General features: G+C 40.2%; 1 protein-coding gene across 8 annotated transcripts in view; it reads left to right on the forward strand.

The window, feature by feature from the left end:
* The first annotated feature begins 697 nt into the window (after positions 1-697).
* The window catches only part of ARHGEF12 (Rho guanine nucleotide exchange factor 12), a 152793-nt gene continuing 125791 nt past the window's right edge, over positions 698-27699 (forward strand). For all 8 annotated transcript variants that reach the window (XM_002754442.6, XM_009006989.4, XM_009006990.4 and 5 more), the window contains exon 1: positions 698-1607. In XM_002754442.6, coding sequence (XP_002754488.3) covers positions 1576-1607 — 32 coding nt within the window. In that variant the 5' untranslated portion in view covers positions 698-1575. The remainder of the gene's footprint in view (positions 1608-27699) is intronic.

The following is a 27699-nucleotide window of genomic DNA, read 5'->3' on the forward strand; positions in this document are numbered from 1 at the left end:
AGAAACAGCCTAAAAGCAATATTTATACCGAGGAGCCCTGGCTGCAGTCCCCAACTGCTCCCCCGCAGCCCGGAGCCTCCCGCTCCCGCCGCGCTCTCCCGCCGGGGCCGACAGGTGCCCAGGTGAGCGGGGTCTCCAGTAGCGCTAGCGGCGGGTGCCGGCCCGGCACAGGCAGATCACGCGCAGCCAGGAAACAGGAGCGCCGAGTACATTCCCTTAAGGAATAAATGTTTCCAGGACAAGTCGGTCCGGTAATTTCCAAAGAGCCTCCGGCACAATGTCCACGGGGTCTGGGGGGCGCTCTCGGCGGTCTGTGGTGAAAGTCGACTCAGTACAAACTGGACTCGAAGGGGCAGGTCTCGGCACTCAGGGCTCCGGGCGCCGCGGGAGGTGGGTGGGCCTCCCAAGGCCGCACGGGTCCCACCTCCCTCCGCCCCGCAGGACTACTTTTCCGCTCCCCCCAAACCGGGCTCCGGCGGAGGCGTCCGCGCGGAGGCCAAAGAGCGAGTCTGACAGGCGGAGGGATCCCGGGTGAGGCGGCTTCCCGAAGTCTGAGAGGAGGGGGCCAAAAAAGTCAGCGGGGGACGGGAAGCGCGAGCTCGCGCTGGACGCCGCCGGGGCCGGGAAGCCAGGACCGGAACCGGAACCCGCGCGCGCGCCCGTGGTTGCGCGGCCCCCACCGCCGTCGGCCTTCTCCGTCGTCTGCGCGCGCGCCCGCGAGGGCCTCCAGAACCCGGCGAGCCGGCCCTGCGCGGGGAGTCGCCGCCGCCGCCGCTGCCGCCGCCTCCGCCTCCGGGGCCAGGGCTTCCAGGCCGGGCCGGACGGGCATCTCCCGCCCCTCGCGGGGAGCGTCGGGGAGGAGCCGCCGCCTCTGGCGACTGCGGAAGAGTCCGGGCCTCAAAGGGATGGGGAGCAGTCCGCGGCGCTGAGAGACCCGGGTCCCTGTCACCTTGGGCCGCGGGACCCCTCCCCCGGCGGCCGCGGCTCGTCCCAGCGCCAGGAGCCTGGTGGGGGCGGCGACCACAGGAGGAGAGCCCCGGGCCCGGGACATGGAACCGCGCGAGCCCGGCGCGGGACGGCCGGAGACGCGGCAGACGCTGCGGCCACGAGCAGCCGGCAGCCCCAGATAGAGAGCGGGGAGGGAGGGCCCCGGCCCTGCCGCGGCGGGGAGTTCGAGGCCCCGAGACTCCGGAGGAGGAGCCGACACCCGTCCCTGAGCTGCTGATCCCGCCCCAGCCCCGGCGGGAGTCCCGGGTCCCCTTCCCACGGCTCGCGGACTTCTCTCTGAGGAAGTTTCTCCTTGTGCCCCTGGAGGATTTCTCACTATCTCTACTCGCTCTGGACTGACTCGCTCCCTGGCTTTCTCAGTTTGTTTTGGGAGATAACTTGTTTTGCTCCAACCCGCATCCCTTGACCTCTTCCAATCGGATGGTCTAGATGACTGAATGGAGTTTTGAGTTGGACTTTTGCGTCCCTGACGGAGTTGGGCCTGATCCCAGAGCACTGGGGGTGGGGAGGAGGTGTTACTGTAAAATGCAAGTTGGATAAAAGGAGGATCTCTCGCCAAGGGCCCCAATGAGTGGCACACAGTCTACTATCACCGACAGGTTGGTATGAATTCCTCCTCTCGGCCTCCCGGAATTGGGCCCGACCTAGCAGCGGAGTCGGTGATTGCAGATTGCCTTTGGCCAGCGAAGTTGACAGGCAGAGGAGAGAGGGTTGTTTCGGAGCTGTGCAGTTAGCTCCGGGTTGCTGCCAGTTAGCCAGTTGATTGGCTTTTGGAAATGTAGTTTTTCTGGAGAGAAACTTCCCTCCCGATTCTCGGAGAAGGGGGCGGTAAAGCCATGATTGTGGTTTTCCGCCTGTAGTGTGCATTAGGGTTGTGTACTCATCTGGAAATCAGAAGAGAAGGTCATTTGGGGTGAAGGTCGCTGTCTGAAGTCGGCTTGGTATTGGTGTATTGTTTTTCGGTTTTAGCCCTGTCCTGCAGTAGTTCTCAAGACAATTACATTTTAGGAATTTCTACCTGTGAACGTAATGTTGAGCCTACTGCATGGTCCTCTGGGAACCTGATCTCTTTTAGATGTTGACCTGCACAGTGTTTAATTATTATCTAATAACTTTCCAGAATGTTGACATTACCAGTAAATCACAGGTTCTTGCTGGAGACAGTGTCCAGGAGCTGAAGAAATGAGGGTAAATCATGGGGTTTGCTTTTAATTCTTGTATTTAAAGGTTTCATCTTCCAGAGACACTTGGCGTTTAAAACATATAAACCCATAAGCACAGTATAAGCGTGCAGCTTAATTTGTTGAATTCTGTGTCTGCCCTTTATAGCACTTATCAATGTTGCATGCTGGTGTGGGGCGAATTGAGCTAGACCATGTGTGGTTGAAGTGCAGTTTGCTTTTCCTAAGAGTTACTCTTCTCATAGGGTAAGGGATAAAAGCATATTGATTTCTTCACCACATTTCACTTCTCAATTTAATTATGACACTGTATGCCAGTCCCAAATTTGTCAGCTTGCTTTATTTTTAAGTCAGTCTTCAAACTATTACATTATGAAAAAATAGATCAGGTAACTGAATTAGAGTGCCAAAGCTCTTTGATGAAAAGTGCAACAATAGTGCTTTTGCACAAAGTAGTTTAATTTCCTAATAAGAATTTTACCCAATTGTAAGACTCATTTGTTGATTTTAAAGAGCCAAATTCCATTATCATACCATAACAGCTACTCCAGAAACAGAACTAACTTCCTCTTCCTGTTGATGCTTTTCAGCGTCACATGAATGTTCACTTAAAAGAGTCCGTTAAATATTTAAAGTATTTATATTTACTCTGTGTATTTTTCAAAATGGCTTTTCATTTTCAATGAAATAATGTTTAATTTTTGCAAGAATACACTTAAGTATTGACAGTGCTTATCTTGCTGTCTTCTTGTTATCCCCATTTTTTTCCTTTCAGGGTATTTTTTCTTCTGAGAAATCACTTTCACGGGTGTAGGGATAATTGTTTTCCTGGTTCATTCAATTCTTGGTCTTTCTGTTGAGCCTGTAGACAAGAGGTCTTACTAAGAACTAATGTAATGTTGGTTTTCATTGCGATACTGAGCTGTTTAATTTATAGAAACAGAATGAACTCATTCCACACACAAATCACTTAAAAGCCCTCAAGTAATGATTTTTCTTCAGCAGTGCTTCTCAGGGATTTTTCTTCACATTATCTTGGAAATAGAATCTTGGGATTTGTATCTTCTTTATAACTTAGATGGCATATAAACATTCAATAAGGATGAAATTACTGGAAGCCTGTTTTTTTTTGTTTGTTTTTTTTTGTGTGTGGCCAGGCACTGTGCTAGGCACAAGAGATTACAAAATGAATATCGTAAGATTAATCTACAAATTGGTTTGGGCATTAATGTTTTTCGAACTGGTTTGGGTGCTCCCTAATTTTACATATTTTTTTAAAAAAGAAAAAACCCTTGGAAAGCCAATTAGTAAGCACTGCTGAGACCTGTTTCGTCGATTTACTACTTTTTTTATTATTAAGAATTATTCTTATTTGACCACTGCTTTTTCTTTAAATACATTTTGTAAATATAAAGCATCCATTTGCTCTTAAGAGAGGTGAAATCTGGAGGTACTGGTTTAATATTATTTCTATACCAGGGTGTCTTAACAAGGTTATCAGCAGAGAATAGTTTCTAGCTTTCTCTCAGCCCTAACTCCAGTTAGTTTTACACTAACTGGAGATAAGTTAGAGTTTTACACTAACTCCAGTGTACTGTAGATATATTTTGCTGATTCTAGAACTATTGGAAAATTAACAGCGCCAGTGTAGCTTTTTAGATAGAGATCCTTTCAAGTTTGAAGTGCTGTATGTGGTATGGCTTTGTTTTGTAGAGTGTGCAGAACCACCAGGCCAGCTGTGTGAGTTAGAGTTCTTTCATTGTGGTGCTTCTGACTACAGAGTCTGTCTGTCCTCAGTTGAAATCAGACTAGATGGTTTTGGGCGTTGTTCTGTTTTGCAGTTTGTGGCAGGCGACACATGGCTGAACAAGATAAGGGTTTTATTCTTGTGTTAGGGACGTGCTGGGGCTGGGATGGAATTCAGCTATGTTTAGGCTCTGATTGGTCACTTTGGATACTCAGAACTCTCTTACATCCTGTTATTATTTTGCAGTTAAATCAACACATTCACTTGTTCTCTTTCTTTTCATCTTTTACTCCCCAGTCTGTACCCCCTTTTCTTAAAACCTAAAACTCGAACTCTTTTTAAAACTTAAAACTCAACCTATGTTCATGGTAGCTATTGCTTCTATGTAGTATATCCAAACAGCTTTAAAAAAAATTCTAAGCAGTTTATGAACAGTCTTTTGCTTTTATTTGTGAAACCTAGAGTCCGTAGTTTTCATCGTTGAGAACGAGCACTTGACAAGTGGTAGAGATGTCTGATTGCTGCTGTTCAGTCTGCTTTGGTTGCTCTATTCAATATTAAAATATATCCTCATTGTTTCCAATCCTCCAACATGTCCTTCTTGTATCCCTGAGAATTTAGGGGTTCAATAGCAATTGGAATTTCTTCTGAGAGGTAGAAGGGAGAGAATGCTCTTTCAATAGACTCAGTAAATGATTTCAGGCCAACGTGTATAACATTGAATTTTCAGGGACAGTACAGTTAGGAAAATTACAAGGGTCTTCCTTGAAATAAATGGAATTTTGTTTTGCCTAGGGCTTATGAATTTTGTAGTTTTTGACTTATAGATAAACATAGGTTTTTGATATAATTTTTTAAGTACCAAATTCAGCTTTAAGCTATTTAACTTAAGCAAATTTTTTAAATGAGTGTGGAAACCTGTGACTTTATTGTGTCTCTACCCAGTAATTAGCGTTTTCATTAATGATACTTTCATCAGCAAAATTGCTATATAATGCTTTTGACTAAAAAAAAGAACTACTCATGTTTACATGTTATTTTCAACATTGCATGAATCATATATCTGTAAGGTAAAATTATTTGTAAACTTTTCTCATAGAGTCAGCCAGTCAATAAATAGAAAATGGAAATGGGGGCTAAGGATCACAGTGTTAGTTTTGTATTCAGTTTTATCTTTGCCTCTTTAGTTGCGTATAAAATCTTGAGTCATAAAGGTATGCAATAGTACAGTCACTTGGACAGTTTTACATGAGTCAACATGCAGAGCCTAAAGTAACTTTTTTTGAAAGTACAGAGTTGTAGCTTTCCTGATTAATGGTATATTATATGATGTTCATATTCATTGAGGTCACAAGAGAAGCTTTATTTGAAATCTTTACAAAAATATGTTAACCTTGGAATACCACGTAACACATTGGTGGTTTCCAGTTGTTAACATGTATATACCATTGAGATGTAGGTTTTTTTTTTTTTTTTTTTTTTTTTTTTTTGAGACTGAGTCTTGCTCTGTCACCCAGGCTGGAGTGCAGTGGTGTGATCGTGGCTCACTGCATCCTCTGCCTCCCAAGTTCAAGCGATTCTCCTGCCTCAGCCTCCCAAGTAGCTGGGTTTACAGGCGTCTGCCACCATGCCTGTCTGATTTTTGTACTTTTAGTAGAGATGGGGTTTCACTATGTTGGCCAGGGTGGTCTTGAACTCCTGACCTTAGCTGATCTGTGTGCCTTGGCCTTTCAGAGTGCTTGGGATTACAGGCTTGAGCCACCAAGCTGGGCAGGTTTTTTTTTTTTTTTTTAAATTAAGTTTGAGTTTTCAGTTTAAAAAATGAAGTTTGAGGCAAACATTCATGGAATACATAAATGGTGAATTTTACTTATTTTTCTGTGGAGCATTGCAGTTCCAAGGGAAGACAGTTGGAAAATATTTCGTTGTACATATGTGGTCTAAATGACATCCAGAACTGGGTATGAATTGCTTCCCAAACTGATAGGGATCACAGAAACAGCAGGATGACATACCGGTTCCCAGAGGTAACTGAAGGAACTCTTTTGCATCATGGTTGTCTCATTGCTATCAATGTTTCTTATGTAATTGCTTGTTTCCTAGAAATTGACCATGACACATACTCAGGAGTAATAGCTTAACTTCCTTTGGTCTTCTGTTAAAACTTGGTTTTGATAATGTTCTTGAGCTTTATTTGAAGACATGCTCCTTTTCCTTTTAATAATTACAGGTTTTCAAAATAGTGCCATGTGAATGAAAATGTTTGAATCAACAAAGTTATAATTTTGCCTTCTTTTGGTAAAATAGCATCATGTATGTAATGATATCCTGTGATAGTATAATTCTTTAACATTTACAATATTTTCAATTTGGTACAGGGCAGATCATGTTTCTGTCATGCTATAAGGTAATTCATACAGTTTAAATCAAGATTATAAAACTAGAAAGGACAGACCAAGGATTTTAACCTAGATTTTCTGGCTTTTAAGTCTCCCATTTGTTTTGCTTTAAGTTATTGTCTGTCCTTGTACTATATTTTTCTGTACTATTTTTCTTTAGTAACTCTCCAACTTGATGAAGTCAGTTGAAGTTTTCTCTTACAGCATACTTTCTAGTACCTTACCCGTTCTAATTTTAAATATCTCTTGAGGATGAAAGCTTTTGTCATTTCCTAAGGAGACTAAAGAGTATGGTAATCTGATAGATCTTGCCGTCAGGAAGTTTTTCCCGATCTTTAGCTCAAACTTTTCTTTTAAGTTGTCCTGTTACTTGTATGTACTTGCTGTACCAGGCTAAACAATGCTCTCCTCCCATTTTATGTTTGTATGATTCTAAATGTTTCAGACGGTTATTCATTATCCTTTCCGGTCCCTTTCCCTTACTCTTTGCTTAGCCAAGTTTTATGCTTTCCGTTGATCCATTGTCTAAAAATCAACTTGTTTCTCTTAATACTTTATTAGCTTTCTCTCAGTTGCTCTCCTAGTGCAAAAATGTGGGTAAAGAGATTCTCAAGGTCATTTTGATTCACTTTTTAGATAGTCTATAGAATGGATATGAGATGTGTCACAGTCAAATGAAACAAACACATTTATACAAACACCAACTAATTAAGCAATTACTCATGTTATAAAAGGCTTTTTTACAAAGTGATTCTTTCAAATAAGAGTACTGTCAACAAATGTTATCAATTATATGACAAAAGGGTAGGGTATAGAAATAATGTTAGCCACTGTTGGTTGAAAATCATCTTGTTGCGATGTGATGAAATACATCAGGAAGTTGTTAATTTTTTTTTGGTGGTTTTTTAGTCCCTTATCTTAATTGTAGGCCATTTCACCCAATGTTTTGGTTTATTTTTACCTTATTGTTTTGTCACCTCTTATTTTCACATATTAGTGAAATAGCAATGCTTAGCAGTATTTTTTTCTTCAGCAAAATGGATGTTGTGAAAATTGAAATATTTTATTTTCTTGCTGTTGTATTTGCAAGAATTGTTAATAATGACAAGACACAGTAACAGAAAAAGTGCATATTATTAAAAAATCTATAAGACTGTAGACCTTTTGAATATTTTATTAGACCTTTTTCCTTGGTACTAATTTAGTTTCAGATTATTGAAATTGTCCTTGTTTCGTATATTGCTAATATTAATATTTTGTATTTTGGTAATATTAAAATTTGCAAACATGCCAAATTTAGAGCATTTTACTTTTTCAACTTAGAATATCTGGAAGCATCAAGACAGTCATATAGGAAAAACAGTTGTAAGGCACCTTCTAACTCCAAGAGAAGCCTATGAAGCTAGCGCCTGGTCAGAGGCTGTGCCTAAGTTACGTGAGCATGTATTGTTGACTTTTAGTACAAGAAAAAATACACTCTTGAGTTAGCATGCACCAGTGCAGTTTAGATTCATACCAAAACAGGGTCTTTTACTGATTCAAATGCTGGTCCAGGTTTTCGAGATCATAGTCACATGACAGCCCTGGGTGGTTCTCAGTGTCTACAGACAAGCAAATCTAATGGCCAATGAAAAGGAGGTTTCCTGTCTTGGACTTCAAGTAACAAATCATGCAGAAATTGGAAGTATCTAAGAAACCCTGGTTTTAGTTAATGCTTTTAATTAGCTACTTGTCACACTGCTTTTTCTTTTGGTGTTATGTAACACATTAGAGTCATTTAAAGATACTGCTGCGATACTACAGTTTTTGTCATTTACGTATAAATGCTGATCATATGTTCATATGCTCAAAAGATCAAAGAGGACTTTGTAGGTCTTTTGTGGATTCAAAAAAATGCAGATTATTTTGTTGCAGAAAAACTGGTCAAACATGGTGGCTCATGCCTGTACATCCCAGCACTTTGGGAAGCTTAGGTGGGCAGATCACTTGAGGTCAGGAGTTTAAGAACAGCCTGGCCAACATGACAAAACCCTGTGTCTACTAAAAATACAAAAATGAACTGGATCTGGTGGCACATGCCTGTAATCCCAGCTACTCAGGAGGCTGAGAAGGCGAATAGCTTGAACTTGGGAGGCAGAGGTAGTTAGCCAGGATCGCACCACTACTCTCCTACCTGAATGACAGAGCAAGATTCGTTTCAAAAAAAAAAAACTGGAGACTTCATCAGCATCTGAAGGAGTGATACCTGAAATTGATCTTGTAATGCAGAAAGTGATTATATGTTGTCTAGAAGAGTAATAGATACCCCAAATACATTTAATATACAAGAAATCCTGTGAAAGTACTTAGACATATCCTTCCAGATGGGTTATCTGCCTGTGTTCCAGACACAAGCTGGTATGTTGTGGTTTGCCCAGTACAGTCTCTGTGGTTTACCCAGCGGAAGTGGTTCTTGTGGGTGAAGGTCTGATCTTTTCAGAGATTGTTGGTGGCCCATGCACTGTCAGCCTATTTCCTGTTTTATTGGCTGTTTAGCAAGACCTTCTCAGGGCAAATGCTGCTGAAGAGGTATTTAAATATTTTATATTGGCAGGATAGATGGTTATAATGATGTATTATTTTATCACTACCTCTCAGGTGATATAAGGGTTAAATTAAGGTTTGTGAAGTGCTTTGAGATCCTAAGATGAAAAGTGCAGACATGTTCTTAGTCATTTGCAGGTTACTGCTATGTTCAGATATTGCTCTCTTGAAGTAAAAACATGTTCATGTAGGAAAGTGTTACTCTATTGAACTTGATTTCTGTAACCATTCAAGTGTTGTTTCATCACCACAAGAGTCATGATTAGAATTTCTCCCCTTTTTACCCTTCTCTCAACACTATTTTATAATTTTACCCTGTAAGAGTTACCTTGGCCAGGTGCAGTGGCTCACACCTGTAATCCCAGCACTTTGGGAGGCCGAGGCAGATGGATCATGAGGTCAGGAGATTGAGACCATCCTGGCCAAAATGGTGAAACCCCGTCTCTATTAAAAATACAAAAATTAGCTGGGCATGGTGGCGCATGCCTGTAATCCCAGCTATTCGGGAGGCTGAGGCAGGAGAATCACTTGAACCAGGGAGTCGGAGGTTGTGGTGAGCCAAGATCGCGCCACTGTACTCCAGCCTGGTGACCAAGGGAGAGTTCGTCTCAAAAAAGTTACCTTAATAGATTCCTTGTCTCTAGTACTGGTTAGGTCATGTTTACAAAACTTAACACCTAGCAAGCTTGTCCAACCTGCCTTATTTTGCTGCTGTTGTTCTGTTTTGTTTTAGGCTTTCAGCAGCCTAAAGCCATGGTTTTTAGTTTCTGTCTCTACTGATAAACAGAAAAAAGGGATGAGAAAGGGGCTTTACTGGCCCAACCAGAAACAGAAACTAAGAACCCATGACTGTACTCTCTCCCTTGGACACCCCTGACTAGAGCAAACTTCTTTGCCAATTTAACTGGCATACTAAAATAATGAAATTTTTGTGAGAATTTCTTTTGAGATCAGTGACTGTACCATCCATATACAAAATACTGTATTGCTTTGCTGAAACCTGAAAGTGAGCAAACTGATAGAAATGCATGTGACATACTCCTAAATACATGTATATATTGTTTAGCCTTGGACATTTAAAATAATTAACAATGAATGGGGGCAGGGAGAGGCTTTATTTAAAGCTAAATTGTTAGCTAATGCTTGATTTCTTCAAGGGTAGAAGGATAGTTCTTACTCTTTTTTTTTTTGAGATGGAGTCTCGCTGTGTCGCCCAGGCTGGAGTGCAGTGGCATTATCTCAGCTCACTGCAACCTTCACCTCCCACGTTCAAGTGATTCTTCTGTGTCAGCCTCCCAAGTAGCTGAGGCTACAGGCACCTGCCATGCACAGCTGATTTTTTGTGTTTTTAGTAGAGACGGGATTTCACCATGTTAGCCAGCATAGTCTTGATCTCCTGACCTTGTGATCCGCCTGCCTTGGCCTCCCGAAGTGCTGGGGTGAGCCACCATGCCCGGCCAAGTTCTTACTCATTTTTAAGTAATTCTCGGTTGCCTTACTATATTTTTATTTTTAGTACTGAAAGGCAGAAGGAAGAAAAATAAATGTCCCAAATGATCTGATTACCCAGATGCTGCTGCTCAGGTTAAACACACATGCATACATGCCCAGAAAATTCAAATCATATATAATGGTATAAAAAAGTATTCCTACACACCTATTAGTTCTCATATCCTGTCCTCACAGGTAACAGTAGTTATTTTTTTTTTTATCTTTTGAAACACTTAAAAAATATACCAGCCTCTAATTTTATTTTTTGTACCTACTCCAAAATAAGTGTATCTGTCAGCTTTTGCTAGGTTATGCTGCTATAGCAACACTATCGAATGGCTAACAACACTTTTTTTCTTCTTGCTTATGTTACACCTTGTCTGCTGTGGATTGACTGCAGCATTGCTTCACGTGTCTTATTTTGGAACCCTGGCTCAAGGAGCATCCCCAGTCTGGGATATGCCATTATTGTGGATGAGGGAAAGAGCAAGAAAACAGATGCAGACATACAGTGGCTTTTAAAGCTTTCACTCAGTTATAGTGTATATCACATCAGCTCACATGTCAGTGGCCAAAGCAAGTCATATGGTCAGAGGTCACTGTCAGTGGGATAGGGATGTATAGTCTTTCTGCAGGTGGCATTGCAAGTTGCATGATTACAGATAAGGCTGTATAATCCTCTTAAGGAAAGTGGAGGTTAAATAATTTGGAATAATGATAAAGTCTACATCAATAAGCTCAGTAAATGCTTGTTAAATGGGTTATTTGGAGTCTATGAAAGTTTCTTTTTTTTTTTTTTAGTGGGAAATTCAAACATATACAAAAGTATGGAGACTGGTATGATGCACCTCCATGTTCCCATCATTACTTCAGCAGTTACCAATATATGGACAATCTTGGTTTATCGATTTTCTTTCCCCCCTTCTCACTGGATTTTTTTGAAGCAGTTTTTGGATACCATAATTTCACTTACAAGTGTTTCACTAAGTATTTTTAAAAGACAAAGTCTGAAAGTGTGACTTCTTATAGTAAATTCTTACCGTCTGATAGTTTGAGGGATTAGTACTATAGATTGACAGGTGTCAAGCAGCAGAGCATGCTCATGGAATGTATCTAGAACTTGACAGCCAGAAGTTGTTTTGATTTCATTTTGAGTATTTCTGGAGGAGGCTTACAACAGAATGTCATCTTTTCCAGCCTCTCCTTCAATCTCTCTCTCTCTCTCTCTCTCTCTCTCTCTGTGCGTGTGTGTGTGTGTGTGTGTGTGAGAGAGAGAGAGAGAGAGAGAGTGTGTGTGTGTGTGTGTGCGTGTGTAGCAGAAACAGGTAATTAACCTCTGGAAAAAACAACATTGCAACAGATTTGATTTGCAGAGGTTTCATTTCTCATTGAGCCTCTTTTGGGATGATGCCAATTGAAAGGAATCCCAGCTTTTAATGGCTCCAAGTCTTCTGGGAGTTCTCAGTGATGTTATTTTCTTTGGAGAAGAACATCAGAATCATTTATAAAAATCCTGTGTTCACCCGTGTCGTTTGTTCTGTAGAAAAAGGATCTGTCATATCTTTAAGATGATCGCTAAGATGATATAAAAGTAAATAAATTCATCTAATTTTAGTTTAGCAATCATTAATGCAACTTCCAACTGCTCAGGTTAGTTTGTCTTGAGGGCCTGAAAGCCTCCATTTTGATTCAAGATGTTGTAGATTTTATTAGCATTCAGTATAATCAGTGAGTTTGTCATTTCCATGGTTGCAGGGAATATGAGACATTCTGTTATGGATCTAGGATCACAATTTCACAGGGCGTTCTTTTGAGGGGAAGGTATTAGGTAATAAACAATGGGATGCAAAATAAACAGATATAATCTCTTCAGTTTGTAGATTTTCAGGTGACAATGAGGTGGCAGAAGAGAATTTGTATAGCTTAGGAAATAATTATTATATACAACGTGATGGCGATATTTTAGTATAGTACCACTATCAAATTAATTTTATCTTCTTAACTGGCTTCTTTCACTGTATACAGCGACACTACATTAGTCTTTGGATATCTACAAACCTTTAGTTTTCTCTAATTACATCATATTGCTAGTCTTATTTCAGAATCCATGCAGGAACTGCAGTAGAAAAGTAGCTATCATTGGCTTGTAAATAAAAGTATTTAATTTCAAGTTTTCTTGCGAAGGAAAAGCCAATTTTTCAGAATCTGTGGAGTTGATTCTGGCTTTAGTTACTTGGGACAATATAGTGTGTTTAAAATATAAATAAATAAAAATTTGCCTGTGAAGAATAACTTTGACTTGCCATGATGCATATTGTTTTTCTGTTGTATCACAATTGAGAGCATTAGTTTCAGAGATAATAGTTTGTCAGTACAGGTTGGATATCCATAATCCAAAAATTCAAAATCAGAAGTGCTCCAAAATAAACTTTTTGGGTGCCAACATGTGCCACACACAAGTGGAAAATTCTACATGTAAGTACATAATACAAACTTTATTTCATGCACAAAATTATTTACAATAGGATACAATTACCTTCAGGCTGTGTGTACAGAATGTATGTGAAACACTGATGAATTTTGTGTTTGGACTTGGGTCCCATTCCCAAGATGTCTTACTATATATATGCAAATATTCTAAAATACAAAAAAAATAAAAAAGAAAAATGAAACACTTCTGGCCCCCCAAGCATTTTGGGTAAGTGATACTCAGCCTGTACCAATGTTAGGATAATATACTTGTACCTTGGTTGCATTTTAGTTGCAATTGTTAGTTACACAATTTGGGGGAAAGTTTGAGGTCTCTATAGTAGTTACTGTATTTACCAAGAAGCCCTGCATGATTAGAATTCTTGAGATAGTGTATAAAGGTAAATTGGGTGTGTTGCCTGGATGTGAACAGTAAAAAAGGAGAAGCTTCTTACCATACAATTATAGCTTAAAAGGATACAAGGTACAATTCTGTTTCCAAAAATAGAAAATAAGTCAAATATTATATGCATATGTAATAATTAATTATATTAATTGTGACTCCCTGGCTGATTTTTTTTTTTGAAGCTATCATTTTTTCACAGATAAAAAGTAGCTTTTAAAGGAAAAGATATCTCAGCCCTTAATTGTGTGTGTGTATTTATTTCTAGATTTTTGCCTTTGTAAGAGAGGAGCAGTGGAAGGGAACTGAAGGACGATGATAAAGAAAGGAGCGTGGTTTTTGGTGCATCAGATTTGTTCTGTTACTAGCTGAGAGGCCTTGGACAAATTTACCTCTCTGATTAGCAGTTTAATTTTCTCATCTGTGAAAATGGGAATAATACCTACTTTGCAGAATTGTGAAGATTAAATGACAGTGTGTGTAAGTACCGAGCACATAGTAATGAAGAGGTCAGTGGGCCGGGCACAGTGGCTCATGCCTGGAATCCCAGCACTTAGAAAGGCCGAGGTGGGCAGATCACCTGAGGTAAGGAGTTTGAGACCAGCCTGGCCAACAGGGTGAAATCTTTTCTTTACTAAAAAATACAAAAATTATCCAGGCATGGTTGTGGGTGCCTGTTATCCCAGCTACTTGGGAGACTGAGGCAGGAGGATTGCTTGAACCCTTGAGACAGAAGTTGGAGGGAGCCAACACAGTGCCATTGCACTCCAGCCTGGGCTATATAGTGAGACTCCATCTCAAAAAAGAAAAGAGGAAAGAGGTCAGTAAGTTATAGTAGTTGTTATTGTTTAGACCTCAGAAATTAGCAAGGGTTTCCTAAAACTTTTATCTATGCTTGTAGAATCATTTTGAATTCATGTATTTTTAACAGCTGTTGCTAAGATAGTTTTTGTCCCTTGCTGTGATAATATTCCTTATCTTTTATATTTCAGGCTATTTTTAGAATTAAATGCACTTGGGAGTGAGGAATAGATTTAAAAGAGTTACTTCAATTCAGACTGTGGAACATGTTTATTTACAAAATGGGTTAGATAGTTTGGATTGGCAGTATACTTTTAAATCTACCTTTGATCACTCAGAATTTGTCCGGTTTTATATTTATTAATATTAGTTTGTTTTTTCATTTATTCAGTAAATATTCAGTGCCTGTTCTGTGTAGGTCATTGTTTTGGCAGTTATTTTGAGCTCTTGCTACCTGCTGAGTTATATTTTAAAATGAAGAAATTTACCTGATAGAATGATACTCATTCATTGGTGTGAAGATTAAAGTGAGAAGTATGTGTATTTTGGGGAAGTTGTGGAATTAAATAATTAGTGATTAAATTGATCTTATTTCCAAATTTAAAAAATTAATGTGGTTACTTCCTATCACATACTGTCTTTTTATGTTTTCCTTTTTATTTTATTTTTCAGTTTAGTTGTATTTCAGTGAACTATTTAGACCAAATGGAAGAGGTGTTAGTGTAAGTCAAAATCTAAGAAGTTTTAGATGTTCATTGCTTTTGAATAGAGGAAGTAACATTTTATGGATTGGGCATTGTTTAATCACTACTTGAAAGAGAACCTTACTTATTATCAGTCTGTTGGAAATAGCAACTGATTAAACCTATATATACTTTGCGCATCCAGTGAAAATGTGATAAATATGGTGATCTTTTGGTCAGAGAAGGATTCTGGAAGTTACAGTAGTTTGATTAGTAAGACAGCATTTAATTCATGATTACTTGTTGCTCTAATATTTTAGACTTTGAAAGATGGTAAGATGTGATGTAGGTGACAATGAGCATTTTTAAAAATGGGTGAAATTTAGGCCTATCAGGAAACTTGGAGTATAGGAAAGGATGGTGTGTGTGTGTGTGTGTGTATGTATACATATATATACACACATATATACATGCATGTGTGTGTGTATACACACATACATATACACATATATACATGCGTGTGTGTATACACACACACACACGTATGTATATGTTGAGACAGAGTCTTGCTCTGTCACCCAGGCTGGAGTGCAGTGGCATGATCTTGGCTTACGTGAACCTCCTCCTCCATGGTTAAAACAATTCTGCCTCACCCTCCCGAGTAGCTGGGGTTACAGGTACCCACCACCATGCCCAGCTAATTTTTATATTTTTAGTAGAGACAGAGTTTCACCATGTTGGCCAGGCTGATGTCGAACTCTTGACCCCAGGTGATCTGCTACCTTGGCCTCCCAAACTGCTGGGATTACAGGTGTGAGCCTCTGTGCCCAGCCAGATGTTACATTTATTGAGTACATGGTAAGTACTGTGCACTGTTTTAGGTACTTTCTATGCATTGTCTTTTTTAACCTTTCAACTAAGCCGAATACTGATGTCCCTGTTTTAAAACTGAGAGAAGTGAGCCTCTGGGAGGTTCATAGATTTACCTAAACTGACATACTTTCTAAACAGAGGAGTTGGGATTATTACTCCAATGCCCACTTTTTTGAAATTACTGGTCACAGTCGTGTTTATAGTTCTTGGGTCATTTAGATCAATCAGTTGGATGAAACCGAGAAAGCAGATTTTGTCTTCAACAATACTTCACATTATAATTTAATAACTACATCTTATTCTTTGTACTCCTAATCACCTGTTTTACCTATTTTCCAGATTTCTGACATGAGGGATTTTGTCTCATTTGCTCTAAAGAGTGAACCTAAACATTGTGTTTAGGTTTGTTATTCATTGCTTTAAATATATACACATCTGTAAACACTGGACTTTTTTGATGCCCCATCTATGTTGCTTATAAATCATTTTCCATCACAATCATTTTAAAGTTCTTTTAAGATGTTTAAGCCTATCTCATTTATGTTATATATTAATAGTAGATAATCAGGCCTTTGGAAGCATAAACGATATAAGTAACTTAAGTTGCTGTTTTTTCTCATCAAGAATTTGTGTGTTTAAGTGGCAGTGGAGATAATATTTTCTTTTGCCATGTTATAGTACTGATTTTTTCTTTATCATTCAGTTTTTATTTTCTGCCATTTTAAGAAAAAAGGTTTTATCTTTTAAATTATAGCTATAGAGTCATCTTCTGAGCCTTAAAACACTTTTTTTTTCTTTTTGCTGTGTGGTTGGGGAAAGGGGTGTGTGGTAATGGCCCTGTGCTTTGCCTCTGCCTGAATTACAGGTGTGCTGTGTGTGTCTGGGTGGGGTTTGTGTCTCCCAGCCTCAAGAGAGTGGAACCTGTTTCCCAGTGCCTAGGTCCTACCTATTGTCATCTCCCCATAAAGGGATCTGTTGCTTGCACTTATGGGACCACACAGTGCTCCAGGCAGATAAACCTCTTCCTGCCTACATCAGAACCAACATAGCCCACACACACCTGGAAAAGCATGCCAGGGTGAGCACTCCAGGTGCCCTGTACTCCCAGTCCATCTCCCTTCTTCTTCCCACTCACCTGGAATCCCTGACCCAAGGCTCTACCTGTTGGTTCTAATATTCTGTTGGACAGAATCTGAGAGTCCAGCAAGTTCAGAATCTCAGGACCTCTCTCATCTCTTTAGGAACCATAGTTCCTAGGTTTTCAAGGTTGAACTACTGGGGTCAATTTCAGAAGTTTTCGTCTATCTCAGAACCTTCAGATCACACTCATAAGCTTGGGGACAGCCTCGGAACTTTGTGAACACATCACATAGGGGTCAATATCAGAACTTGAGGTTTGTCTCCGAACCTTCATGCAAAACTCAGAAGCTTGGGAAGTCCCAGAACCTTGTGCCTGGCATTATTATACCTTTGGGGTTAATCTCAGAACCCTGAGGACAGTCACAGAATCTTGAGGTCTATCTGGGAATGGTGCAGTCAGCCTTATCCATGGGATCAAGTTCAGGGACATAAGAACAATCTCAGAATCTTCTGGCCATTCCTAATGAATGGGATCAGTCTGAAAACCTTCAAAACAGCAACAGATTCTTGGAGTTCATCCCAAAACTTGAGATTGTGGGCTGAAAGGGACTCTTAAGACTATCCATACAGTCCCTTCCTGGGAAGTTACCTCCATAGTCTCCCTGATCTTGCTCCCTAGTCTCTGCTATGAGCCCTCCTCAATAGGGATGCCTGGCCCCTCCCCACTGCCTGCCTCTCCTCTAGATGGCTCCTGCTGCTAGATGATGTCTCCAAAATGTGAGAATCATTTTCCTTTCATGAGACTGAAATCTGTCTCCTTTTCCCCAGATCAGCCCTCTGAGACCTCTTCTGAGATTTCAGGGCAAGACCCATATGCTCTGGGTCAGCTTTGTCCCAGACTGCCCACACTAGGTTCCTCTCGTGGCTTCTAGATCTCCACCCATTCTTCTGAATACCCTTATGCTCAACACAGTTACCTGTTTATACATTTCCATTTTGAGCCTGTAGGACATCTCATACTGCAAAGGAAAAGCCCACTGGGAATGTCTGAGGTGCAGGTGGATGGCCACCCCTGTGCTGGGGGATGCTGGTGGAATCACAGCAGGATACAGATCCCCAGAACACCATGGGTCCTAGAGGAGGAGCCCAGAGGAGGAAGCAGGGCTCTACCTGGAAGGGCTGCGTCCAGTCTCTCCAGAGACTAGGGGTGCAGTGGGATGAGAAGATAGGAGATACCCAGAGTCCCTGACCCCACAGAGATGGCCACAAGAAAAGGGAGCATCCCTGCTTCACCATTCTCAAGAGCTGGGAGAGCCTCCTGAGAGAAAGCCTGCCATCTCAGTCAGCCCATTTACAGATAGGAAAGATGAGGCTCAAAGAGGGCACAGTCCTACCCCAGAGTGGTTGGGCAAGTCAGGATTAACAAGTCCTCTTTCCCATTCCTCTGACATTGTAACTGTCCCCACCATGATGTCATGTTGCTGCATTTCAGTCTTCTCATTGGCCATCTTCTCACATTCCAGCTTGACACTAACTAGAAAGGGGAGAGATCATGGGGGTCCCACACACCCATATGGGCTGAAGTGAAAAATGTTGTTACTTTTTATCTCATTCTTTGTAAATGATGTTTTGTTTCTGAAATTCTGTGGCATGAATCATTTTAGTTTAGCCACTTTTTATCTTATAAAATGGAGAGAAAAATTAAGAGATATTTAGGTGTGTTATTTTTTAACCCAACCCTTTTTAGTTATAAATTGTTTTCTTCCTTTGTCTTAGTAACCCAGAAAATCTAGAAGAGAGGTAGGCAGTTCATTGTTTAAAAAAGAAGCCCACCGACTAAATCTTTTATTTAGTACTGTTTCTAGGTAGAGACAGATTAGAGAACTGTAATTTCAGAATTCTACTAGGTTTGGAATTTACAAGGAGGCTAACATGCAAAAGGCAATGCTCTTCAAAGCAGTCTTATAGACGTAGAGACTTTATAGCCCTTAGGGAGCTACAGACATCCGCTATGCCGAGTTCTGGGAAGCTGCTTTTTTCCCATGCTTGCAGCCTCCCTGTGGGGTAAAGATCTGTTAGTTTTGCATAAATATTTACCATATCTCATTTTAACTAGCCCTGCTTCCTCACACTGTTAGCAATAAGGAGATATTTGCTTATCCAGCTTGAAAAATGTACTGTTATCGATATGACTACTCTGGGGAATGTTCTGTCATCTTTGAGCATTGATGAAGTTAAAAAGTCAGATTGGCAAAAGTAATGATGTGGGAAACAACCAATTCACAGTCCACACACATTTGTCCATGCTTGTTTTCCCATATATATATATTTTTAAATGAGGTTGTTACACAAGCAGCATTTCAGTCTTGTCACACCCAATAAATTATTGTTGCTTTTATATGTTTATTTGATTGCTACTAGTAGTTTACATTTGCATTTACTATACTTTTACAACTGTTTCCTTATTTTGTAACCGTGAACCAGCTCCTACATATAAAGCATCATTCTAGATATATTTAATAGAAATAACTATACAAGGCAAATGTTATTCCCACTTTACAGATAAGAAAAAAACTTAGATTCAAAGACATTGTTGACTGACTAGATCAGTATTTCCCAGCTAGAAAATTTTTTTGGAACCAAGTTTTAAATTCAGGTCTGTTAGTGGGGCACAGTACCTGTAGTCCTAGTTACTCAGGAGGGTGAGGTGGAAGGATTGCTTGAGCCCAGGAGCTCTGGGCTGCAGTGAGCTATGATTGTGTCAGTCTGCTTCAGCATGGGCTACAAAAGTGAGTGAGACCCAGTCTCTTGAAAAAAAAAAAAGTTGTTTTTTTTTTTAACTCTTGGTTTGTTATATTTGCTACTGTACCCAATGTTATGTTACATCAAATGAAAAGATTCAGCCAAAGAGGGTTATTTAACCTCTTTTAATATAAATTACAGCAATAATTTCTAAGTTGTGTTTCAGGGAATATCCAGGACACTTTAATAGGAGTGTAATTTTTTTTCTTATGAGCCCTACATTCAGGCATTCAAGGCCAAAGGTAGAATGTAAAATGATATTAATATGCAAGCTCCAGACTTTGAGTTACTATTTTTTAAAAGATCCAACTTATTATGGGGAAATGGGCTGATCCATTTTATTAGCCAAAAACAATCCAATATTTGCAATTTCATGTGATTCAGCCTAGGAACAGTCATCTATTAATATGACTACTTCTTAGATCTTGCCAACACTTGATAGGATTCTACTTTAAAATTTTTGTGTTTTTCTGTCTCTTAACTTCTGCTTCTCCCTCACCCCATATCTTTATTTTAATTTTCATGTTTTTGAGACAGAGTCTTGGTCTGTTGCCCAGGCTGGAGTGCAGTGGCATGATCTTGGCTCACTGCAATCTCCACTTTCTGGGTTCAAGTGACTCTTGTGGCTGAGCCACCTGAATTGCTAGGATTACAGGTGTGTGCCACCATGCCCGGCTAATTTTTTTGTTTTTTAAGTAGAGACAGGGTTTTTCACCATGTTTGTTCAGCTTGTCTCGAACTCCTGATCTCAAGTTATCTACCTGCCTTAGACTCCTGAAGTACTGGGATTAGAAGTGTGAGCCACTGCACCTGGCCTCCCCTTATCTTTTTGCATGTACCCTTTCCTTTATTGTCACCACTAGTCTTCTAACCTTTCCTTTCTTCCTATCTAAGTCCTCTGCTCTCCCTCAACCTTTTACTTATTTCTGATTGAGTCCTTTTGCCATTCCCTGCAATTTTCTGAGCATGTGGTAGATACCCAGTAGGCTTCCTGGATTACTTAGTTTTTCTGTATTTTGCTAAAAGGTTATTCTAAAGATGATACCTTCTATTTTGACCATTTTCCACCCTTTATTTACCTATCTAGGAGGTGGTAACTCCTAGAGTAACCTTTAATCTCTCCATTCAAAATATATTTATTGACTAAAAATTATGTGCTAAGCATTACAGTGTTTTCTACCCATTATTTTACTTAATTCTCACAATTACTCTGTGAGGTAATGGGTTTGTTATAGGATCATTCACAGGTGAAGAAAGAGAACCCGTTTAAGTAGCATGCCTTGTGAGTGGTAAAACTTGGATTTTAATATGACTCTGTCTGATTTCCCAACCTGTAGTCTTTTTTTTTTTTTTTTTTTTTTTTTTAGACAGAGTCTTTCTCTGTTGCCCAGGAGTACAGTGGTGTGATCTCAGCTCACTACAACCTCCGCCTCCTGGGTTCAAGCGATTCACCTGCCTGAGCCTCCTGAATAGCTGGGACTAAAGGCATGTGCCACCACACCCAGCTAATTTTTGTATTTTTAGCAGAGATGGGGTTTCACCATGTTGGCTATGGCTGGTCTCAAACCCCTGACCTCGTGATTCACTTGCCTCAGTCTCCCAAAGTGCTGGAATTACAGATGTGGGCTACCACACCTGGCCCCAGCCTGCACTCTTAAACACTATCCTGTACTGCCAGATAGGGTCAGAGTTGAATCAGGTACTGTTGCTGCCTTCTAGAGGAGACAGAGAACTAAGTGCACAGGGTACAGTGGAGACTCAAAGGAGAAAACCTGGACAGATCACAAACATTTTCATAGAGGAGATGAATATATTTGCTGAATCCTGGAATGTGAGATGTGGTTCCTGGACAGGTAAAGGATAGAAGCACAATTCAGGTAAAAGAAGCTGTTGGGTTTTTTTGAAAGAGAGTCAATTCATCACCCAGCCTGGATTGTAGTGACATGATCTCGGCTCACTGCAACCTCCACCTCCTGGGTTTAAGCGATTCTTGTGCTTCCACCTCCCAAAGTACTGCAATTACGGGCACGTGCCACCACATCTAGCTAATTTTTGTATTTTTAGTAGAGACAGGGTTTTGCTATGTTGGCCACACTGGCCTTGAGCTCCTGACCTCAAGTGATCTGTCCACCTCGGCCTCCCAAAATGCTGGGATTACAGGCATGAGCCACCATGCCCAGCCGTAATAAGGAATATTAATAAGGACATAGAGGTGAAATAGCTCACATTTTCAGTAACTGCGTATAGTTCAGTGTGGCTAGAGCATAGAGGGTGATGATGGGCACAGCAGTTGGTAGGCTGGAGTGATAGGTAGTACCAGATTATAGAAGGCCTTTTACGTCATTCTAAGGAGTTTGGATTTTAACCTCTGGATTGTAGGGAGCCACTGAAGGCCTTCAGTCAGAGAGGTGGTAAGTGTTGTTATAAATGATTCTTTCAGTGGTAGTGTGAATAAAGAATTAGTGTTAAGAAACAGTTTCAGGGGCAGAGGAACCAATAGTGAGACGTTTTATAGCAATCCATATGAAAAATGATATTAATAAAGTCCTTAACTGGAGTGGTAACACTATACTTAGAAGAGACAAAGTTATTAAGATACTAAGAATACCAGTAGGATGAAAGGTGGGTGGTCAAAGTATGGGCCCTTCTGGCTTGTGTCCTTGGGTGGGTGTTGGTAATACTTAGCAAGATGGGGAATGTAAAAGGGAGGAGGCAGGGTTTGGTTTGGTTTGGTTATTTTTGTTTGGTTGACTGATTAGATGAAAGATAGAGAAGAGAACAGACATAGTAAGGGATAGATTTAGTTTAAATTACTGTTTTAGTTATATGTTGTATGATAGATTATCCCCAAACAATAAACTTGCACTATCCAGTGTGGTAGCCACAAGACACATGTGGCAATTTACACTTAAATTTGTTAAAATTGAATACAATTGAAAATTCAGTTTCTCAATCACATTAGTCACATTTGACATTGTTCAGTAGCCACATGAAGCCAGTGGCTATGGTACTGTTGGTTGGTCATAGAATGTTTTAAATTATTGCAAAAATCTCTTTTGGACAGTGCTGCCAAACATTTATCATAGTTTAGTAAGATCAGAAATCAGGGAGCAACTTTGCTGGTTGGTTCTGATTCAAGGTTTCTCATGAGGTTGCAGTTAAGGTGTCTGCTATTAGAAGCAAGGCCTCAGTCATCTGAAGGTTCAACTGCAGCTCGTGGGTCCACTTCCAAGATGGCTTACTCATGCTGGGCAAGTGAGTGCTGGTTGTTGGTAGGAAGCCTTGGCTTCTCTGTTGGTAGGTGGACTTCTCTATGGGGATGTTTGAGGCAGCTGGCTTTGACCCGAGTGAGTGATTGTAACCAGAGAGGGAGGTAGAAGCTGTAATAACTTTTGTGAGCTGACCTCCAAAGTCACCTCCATCATTTCTATAATCTGTTAGTTACACAGGTCAGCACTATTCACTGTGGGAAGAAACTATACAAGGGCATGAATACAAGACCCAGGAGTCAATGGGGGTCATTTTGTTTTTTTGAGATAGGGTCTCGCTGTGTTGCCCAGGCTGGGGATGCAGTGGCATGATCTTGGCTCACTGCAGCCTCAATCTCTCAGCCTCAAGCGATCCTCTCATCTCAGCCTCCCAAGTAGCTGGGACGACAGGTATGCCACCATGCCCTGCTAATTGTATTTTTTTTCAGAGATGGGGTTTTGCCATGTTGCCTAGGCTCACCTCAAATTCCTAGGCACCACCAATCCACCCTCCTTGGCCTCCCAAGGTATGGGAGGCATGAGCCAATGTGCCCAGCCTATTTATTGGTGGTCATTTTGGAGGCTTCCCACCACAGATATTTATGGAATATCTGGGTACGAATATCTAGTGGACAACTAAATGTACAGGAATGAGGTCTTAGCTAGTGCTATTATATTTGTGTTGGTAGTTAAAGAAATTTGAATATTGTAGATCAACCAGGTTGAGATTGCACCAGAAAGACAGTTAATATAGTTTCTTGGGTCACATGTTTGGGGAAGACAGAAGTGCTTTCAGAGGCTGTGGAGGAACAGCTGCAGGGGAGTTATAGTAGAAGAGGCAGGAGAATACATTATAAAGGAAATGTGAAGGGATGAAAGTTGAAAGTAGAATGTAATTAACATTGCTCAGTAGTTAAATAAGAGTAAAACTTAACAGTCATTCTTTCAAAAAATATTTCTTGCGTACCTGTGCGGGGAACCAAAGAAAGACTGGTAGATGAATAAGACCAAGTCTCTAATAATAACACGTAACACTATCGGTTTCTTTTTTTTTTTTTTTTTTTGAATTGGAGTCTCGCTCTTGTTACCCAGGCTGGAGTGCAATGGCGCGATCTCGGCTCACTGCAACCTCCGCCTCCTGGGTTCAGGCAATTCTCCTGCCTCAGCCTCCTGAGTAGCTGGGATTACAGGCACCCGCCACCATGCCCAGCTAATTTTTTGTATTTTTAGTAGAGACGGGGTTTCACCATGTTGACCAGGATGGTCTTGATCTCTTGACCTCATGATCCACCTGCCTCGGCCTCCCAAAGTGCTGGGATTACAGGCGTGAGCCACCCTGCCCGGCCTGGGAAGGTTTCTTGAAGGAAGGTAATTTTGTAAGGTAGAGATTCTTTAAAGTCTATGGAGTTGAGTTGGGTATTTTAGGGGTGTGGTGGTAGAGATACAGATGCTAAAATGGACATTTTAGGCTATGTTATATGTGGAACATTGCTAGGATGTGGAGTTTTGTGATAAGGGAAAGTGGTGAGATAAGAGGCTGGAAGGCCAATTAGAGTGGTCTTGAGTGCATGCCTGTTAAGGAACCTGCCTTTATCCTGTCAACTGTTTCCCATACTTAAATTTGGATACTACTTTAGTGATTTGCCATAGGTTTATAACCCCTAAACTGTAAGTTACTAATCATTTTTCTTTAATTTTAATTAATTAATTAGTTTATTTATTTATTTGGAGACAAGGTCTTACTCTGTCACTCAGGCTGCAGTGCAGTGGTGTGGTCATGGCTCGCTGCAGCCTTGACCTCCCAGGCTCTAGTGATCTTTCACCTCAGCCTCCCAAGTAGCTGGGACCACAAGTACGTACCACCACACTGACTAATTTTTGTATTTTTTATAGCGATGGGGTTTCACCATGTTGCCCAGGCTGGTCTTGAGCTCCTGGGCTCAAGCAGTCCTTCTACCTTGCTCTCCCAAAGTGCTGGGATTACAGGTGTGAGCCACTGCGCCTGGCCAGTAATATTACTTTTTAAACATAAAAACCATTTCCAAAGGAAACTTCATTTCATTATTATTAATAGAAATCCAGTATTGTTTGCTACATATAAAAGACAATGGTAGAAAAAAACAAATGATTACTAAATTTTAAAAAATTGGGCCAGGCACGGTGGCTCGCGCCTGTAATCCCAGCACTTTGGGAGGCCGAGGCGGGTAGATCAAGAGATCGAGACCATCCTGGTTAACATGGTGAAACCCCGTCTCTACTAAAAATACAAAAAATTAGCTGGGCACAGTGGCGCGTGCCTGTAATCCCAGCTACTCGGGAGGCTGAGGCAGGAGAATTGCCTGAACCCAGGAGGCGGAGGTTGCGGTGAGCCGAGATTGTGCCATTGCACTCCAGCCTGGGTAACATGAGCGAAACTCTGTCTCAAAAAAAAAAATTTTTTTTTAATTAGAAGTGGAATCTGGCAATGCATCCTTTGATATAGAAAAATGCCCACATGGAAATAAGTTCCTCAGTGAGAAGACTATTTTTGGTCAGTTAGCAATAAAAGGACCTTTGCTTGAATAGTGTTTGGTTTCTACCTAAGATGAGATTTTAAGGTCATTAAGACAATTCAGTTTTTAAATTTTGATGTTAATAAGCACCAAGAATCCCATCTCTCAAGTCTGCATACTTGGAGAGAGCATAATGCAGTTAATGGTCACCTCTGTCCAACTTTATTGTGTATTCAAGCACTAATAAGAATTAAGCCTTTTGTTTCAAAAAGATCCATCTAAAGAAATTTATAGCAGGGGTCCCCAACCGCTGGGCCAGGGCTGCACAGCAGGAGGTGAACTGCCAGAGTGAGAGAACATTACTGCCTGAGCTCCACTTCCTGTCAGATTGTTGGCAGCATTAGATTCTCATAGGAGTGCGAACCCTGTTGTGAACTGCACATATGAGGAATCTAGGCTGCACACTGCTTAAGATAATCTAATGCCTGATGATCTGAGGTGGAACAGTTTCATACTGAAACCATACGCACAAACCTCTTTCTGTGGAAAAATTGTCTTCCACTAAACCTGTCCCTGGTGCCAAAAAGGTTGGAGTCTGCTGATCTAGTCTTCTGGATGTGTCAGTTATTTATTGGATGTCTGTGAAATGGAAAAGGGCTTTTGTTTGTTTGTTTGTTTGCTCTTTGCTGTCATCCAGTTTGGGAAAATTCTTGCAAAACTTGTCAAAATTTTCAAGCATCTTTTATAATTTTCAGAATATTTCCAGTGAGTTTTTCAGAGGAATCCTTAACTGGTTCTTTCAGAGAGGAAAGAAGTATCCAGCTCACCTACATATCTCATAGTTCTAGTTTCACATTTATCTTGTTCACTTTGTTTTGTACATAGAATACTTAAACTTGTCAGGATAAATTTAGGTGGTTCACATAAGCAGATATATTTGTCAAGATAGGCTTATTTGCAGGGCATGTCTCAGTCATGCCTATGATCTCACAAACTGTAGATTTCTTCCAGAAATATTTGAAATTTTTCCTGCAGCTCAAAAGGGTGCATGAAGAGTTTTCCACTCTTTTTGCCAAACTCTATATGTAGCTCCAATTTTGAAGTTAAATACTTTTGTAAGGTTTTTAATAAATGGTTTTGAACTGTAATGGCTGAGGCTGACAAAAGGCATATGAATTAGAGTGCTAGAGATGCTGCCAAAATACCAAGGAAGAATATCATGTTTGATGTTCAGATAAAAGCATTGGAGTGTCTCAGGTTGGCTGAATACATTTAATGAGCTATTAGAGGAAACATAGTAAAGATGATGGTCATTTAGTAATTCATGAAGTCCTGTAAGATCAAGGAAGCTAAGCATTATCAAATCTTGGAAGAAGTAATCAATATATTAGGAAGAAGGAGGAGGAGAAGCAATACTTTGGATGCTAAACAATACTTTCAATACTAAGTTGAAATTACTTAGCTAACCTCAGTTTAATGGACTCACTCCATTTTCTCTGCAGAACATGTCTTTTACCCAGTGAGTTAAACGCTTGTGTCGCATGGCTATTTTGTCGTGTGTCTGAATGCTTCTACTTCTTCCATTCGAATTGGATAATCTCAGCTGGTTGTACTCGAATTGGAATTAGATGATTTACTTAAACATTATGAAAACTGATGAAATCTGAGCACAAAAAAGAAAGTTATTTTTATGAAGAGTGAGTTGTGTGTGCTTTGGAAATAAGAGTAGAGACTTGTCACTGAAAAAAAACTTCTGTCAAATTAGATATGTATACAAAACAATTATTAATTGGGAAGTATCAACTAGATTATTCTGAATGTCTTGTTTCTTGCTCCACTCTAAGGAAACTGAAACAGGAAATTAATAAATTTTAGTATAGTTTATATAAGAAAGCTATTGGGGCACTTCAATCAACAGATTCTTAAAAGAAAGGCTTTGATCCTACATTTTAAAACTGGCAAATGAATGCACATTTATATAAGCTGAAATAAAGTTTTAAGGTATATATGAATGTTTTAAAATTATTTTCTGCTTTAACTACTCTTTTCTTTTCAATTGAATGACCAACCACTGACACCAATGGATTGGATAAGACAGTTTTTACTATGTGGAGAACGGAGTTTCGAGGAAAAGGAAATATGAAATGCCTTTTTTTTTTGAGGCTGCTCCAATGACCAGGTTACAAGTGTGCTGATTAATTTATTATCCCTGTTTCCAGAAATGTCTTACTTGTATTTCATTTTTAATATTTTTAAATTTAATAGTTTACATATCCCCAACTAGTGTTGCCTTCTATTTGTGGCAAGTAATACTGGCTTTCTATGTATAATAGTGAGATAAAGTTTCCTTTGGAAAGTAAAATAATGTTACCTTTAAAGAAAAACATTAAGTGCCTAATAGTTCAGGGCTTATGTGACTGTGGCAAATCATGAAGATAG

The sequence above is a fragment of the Callithrix jacchus genome, chromosome 10 (genome assembly GCF_049354715.1).
Source record: "Callithrix jacchus isolate 240 chromosome 10, calJac240_pri, whole genome shotgun sequence".
In the NCBI taxonomy this organism is placed as follows: Eukaryota; Metazoa; Chordata; class Mammalia; order Primates; family Cebidae; genus Callithrix; species Callithrix jacchus.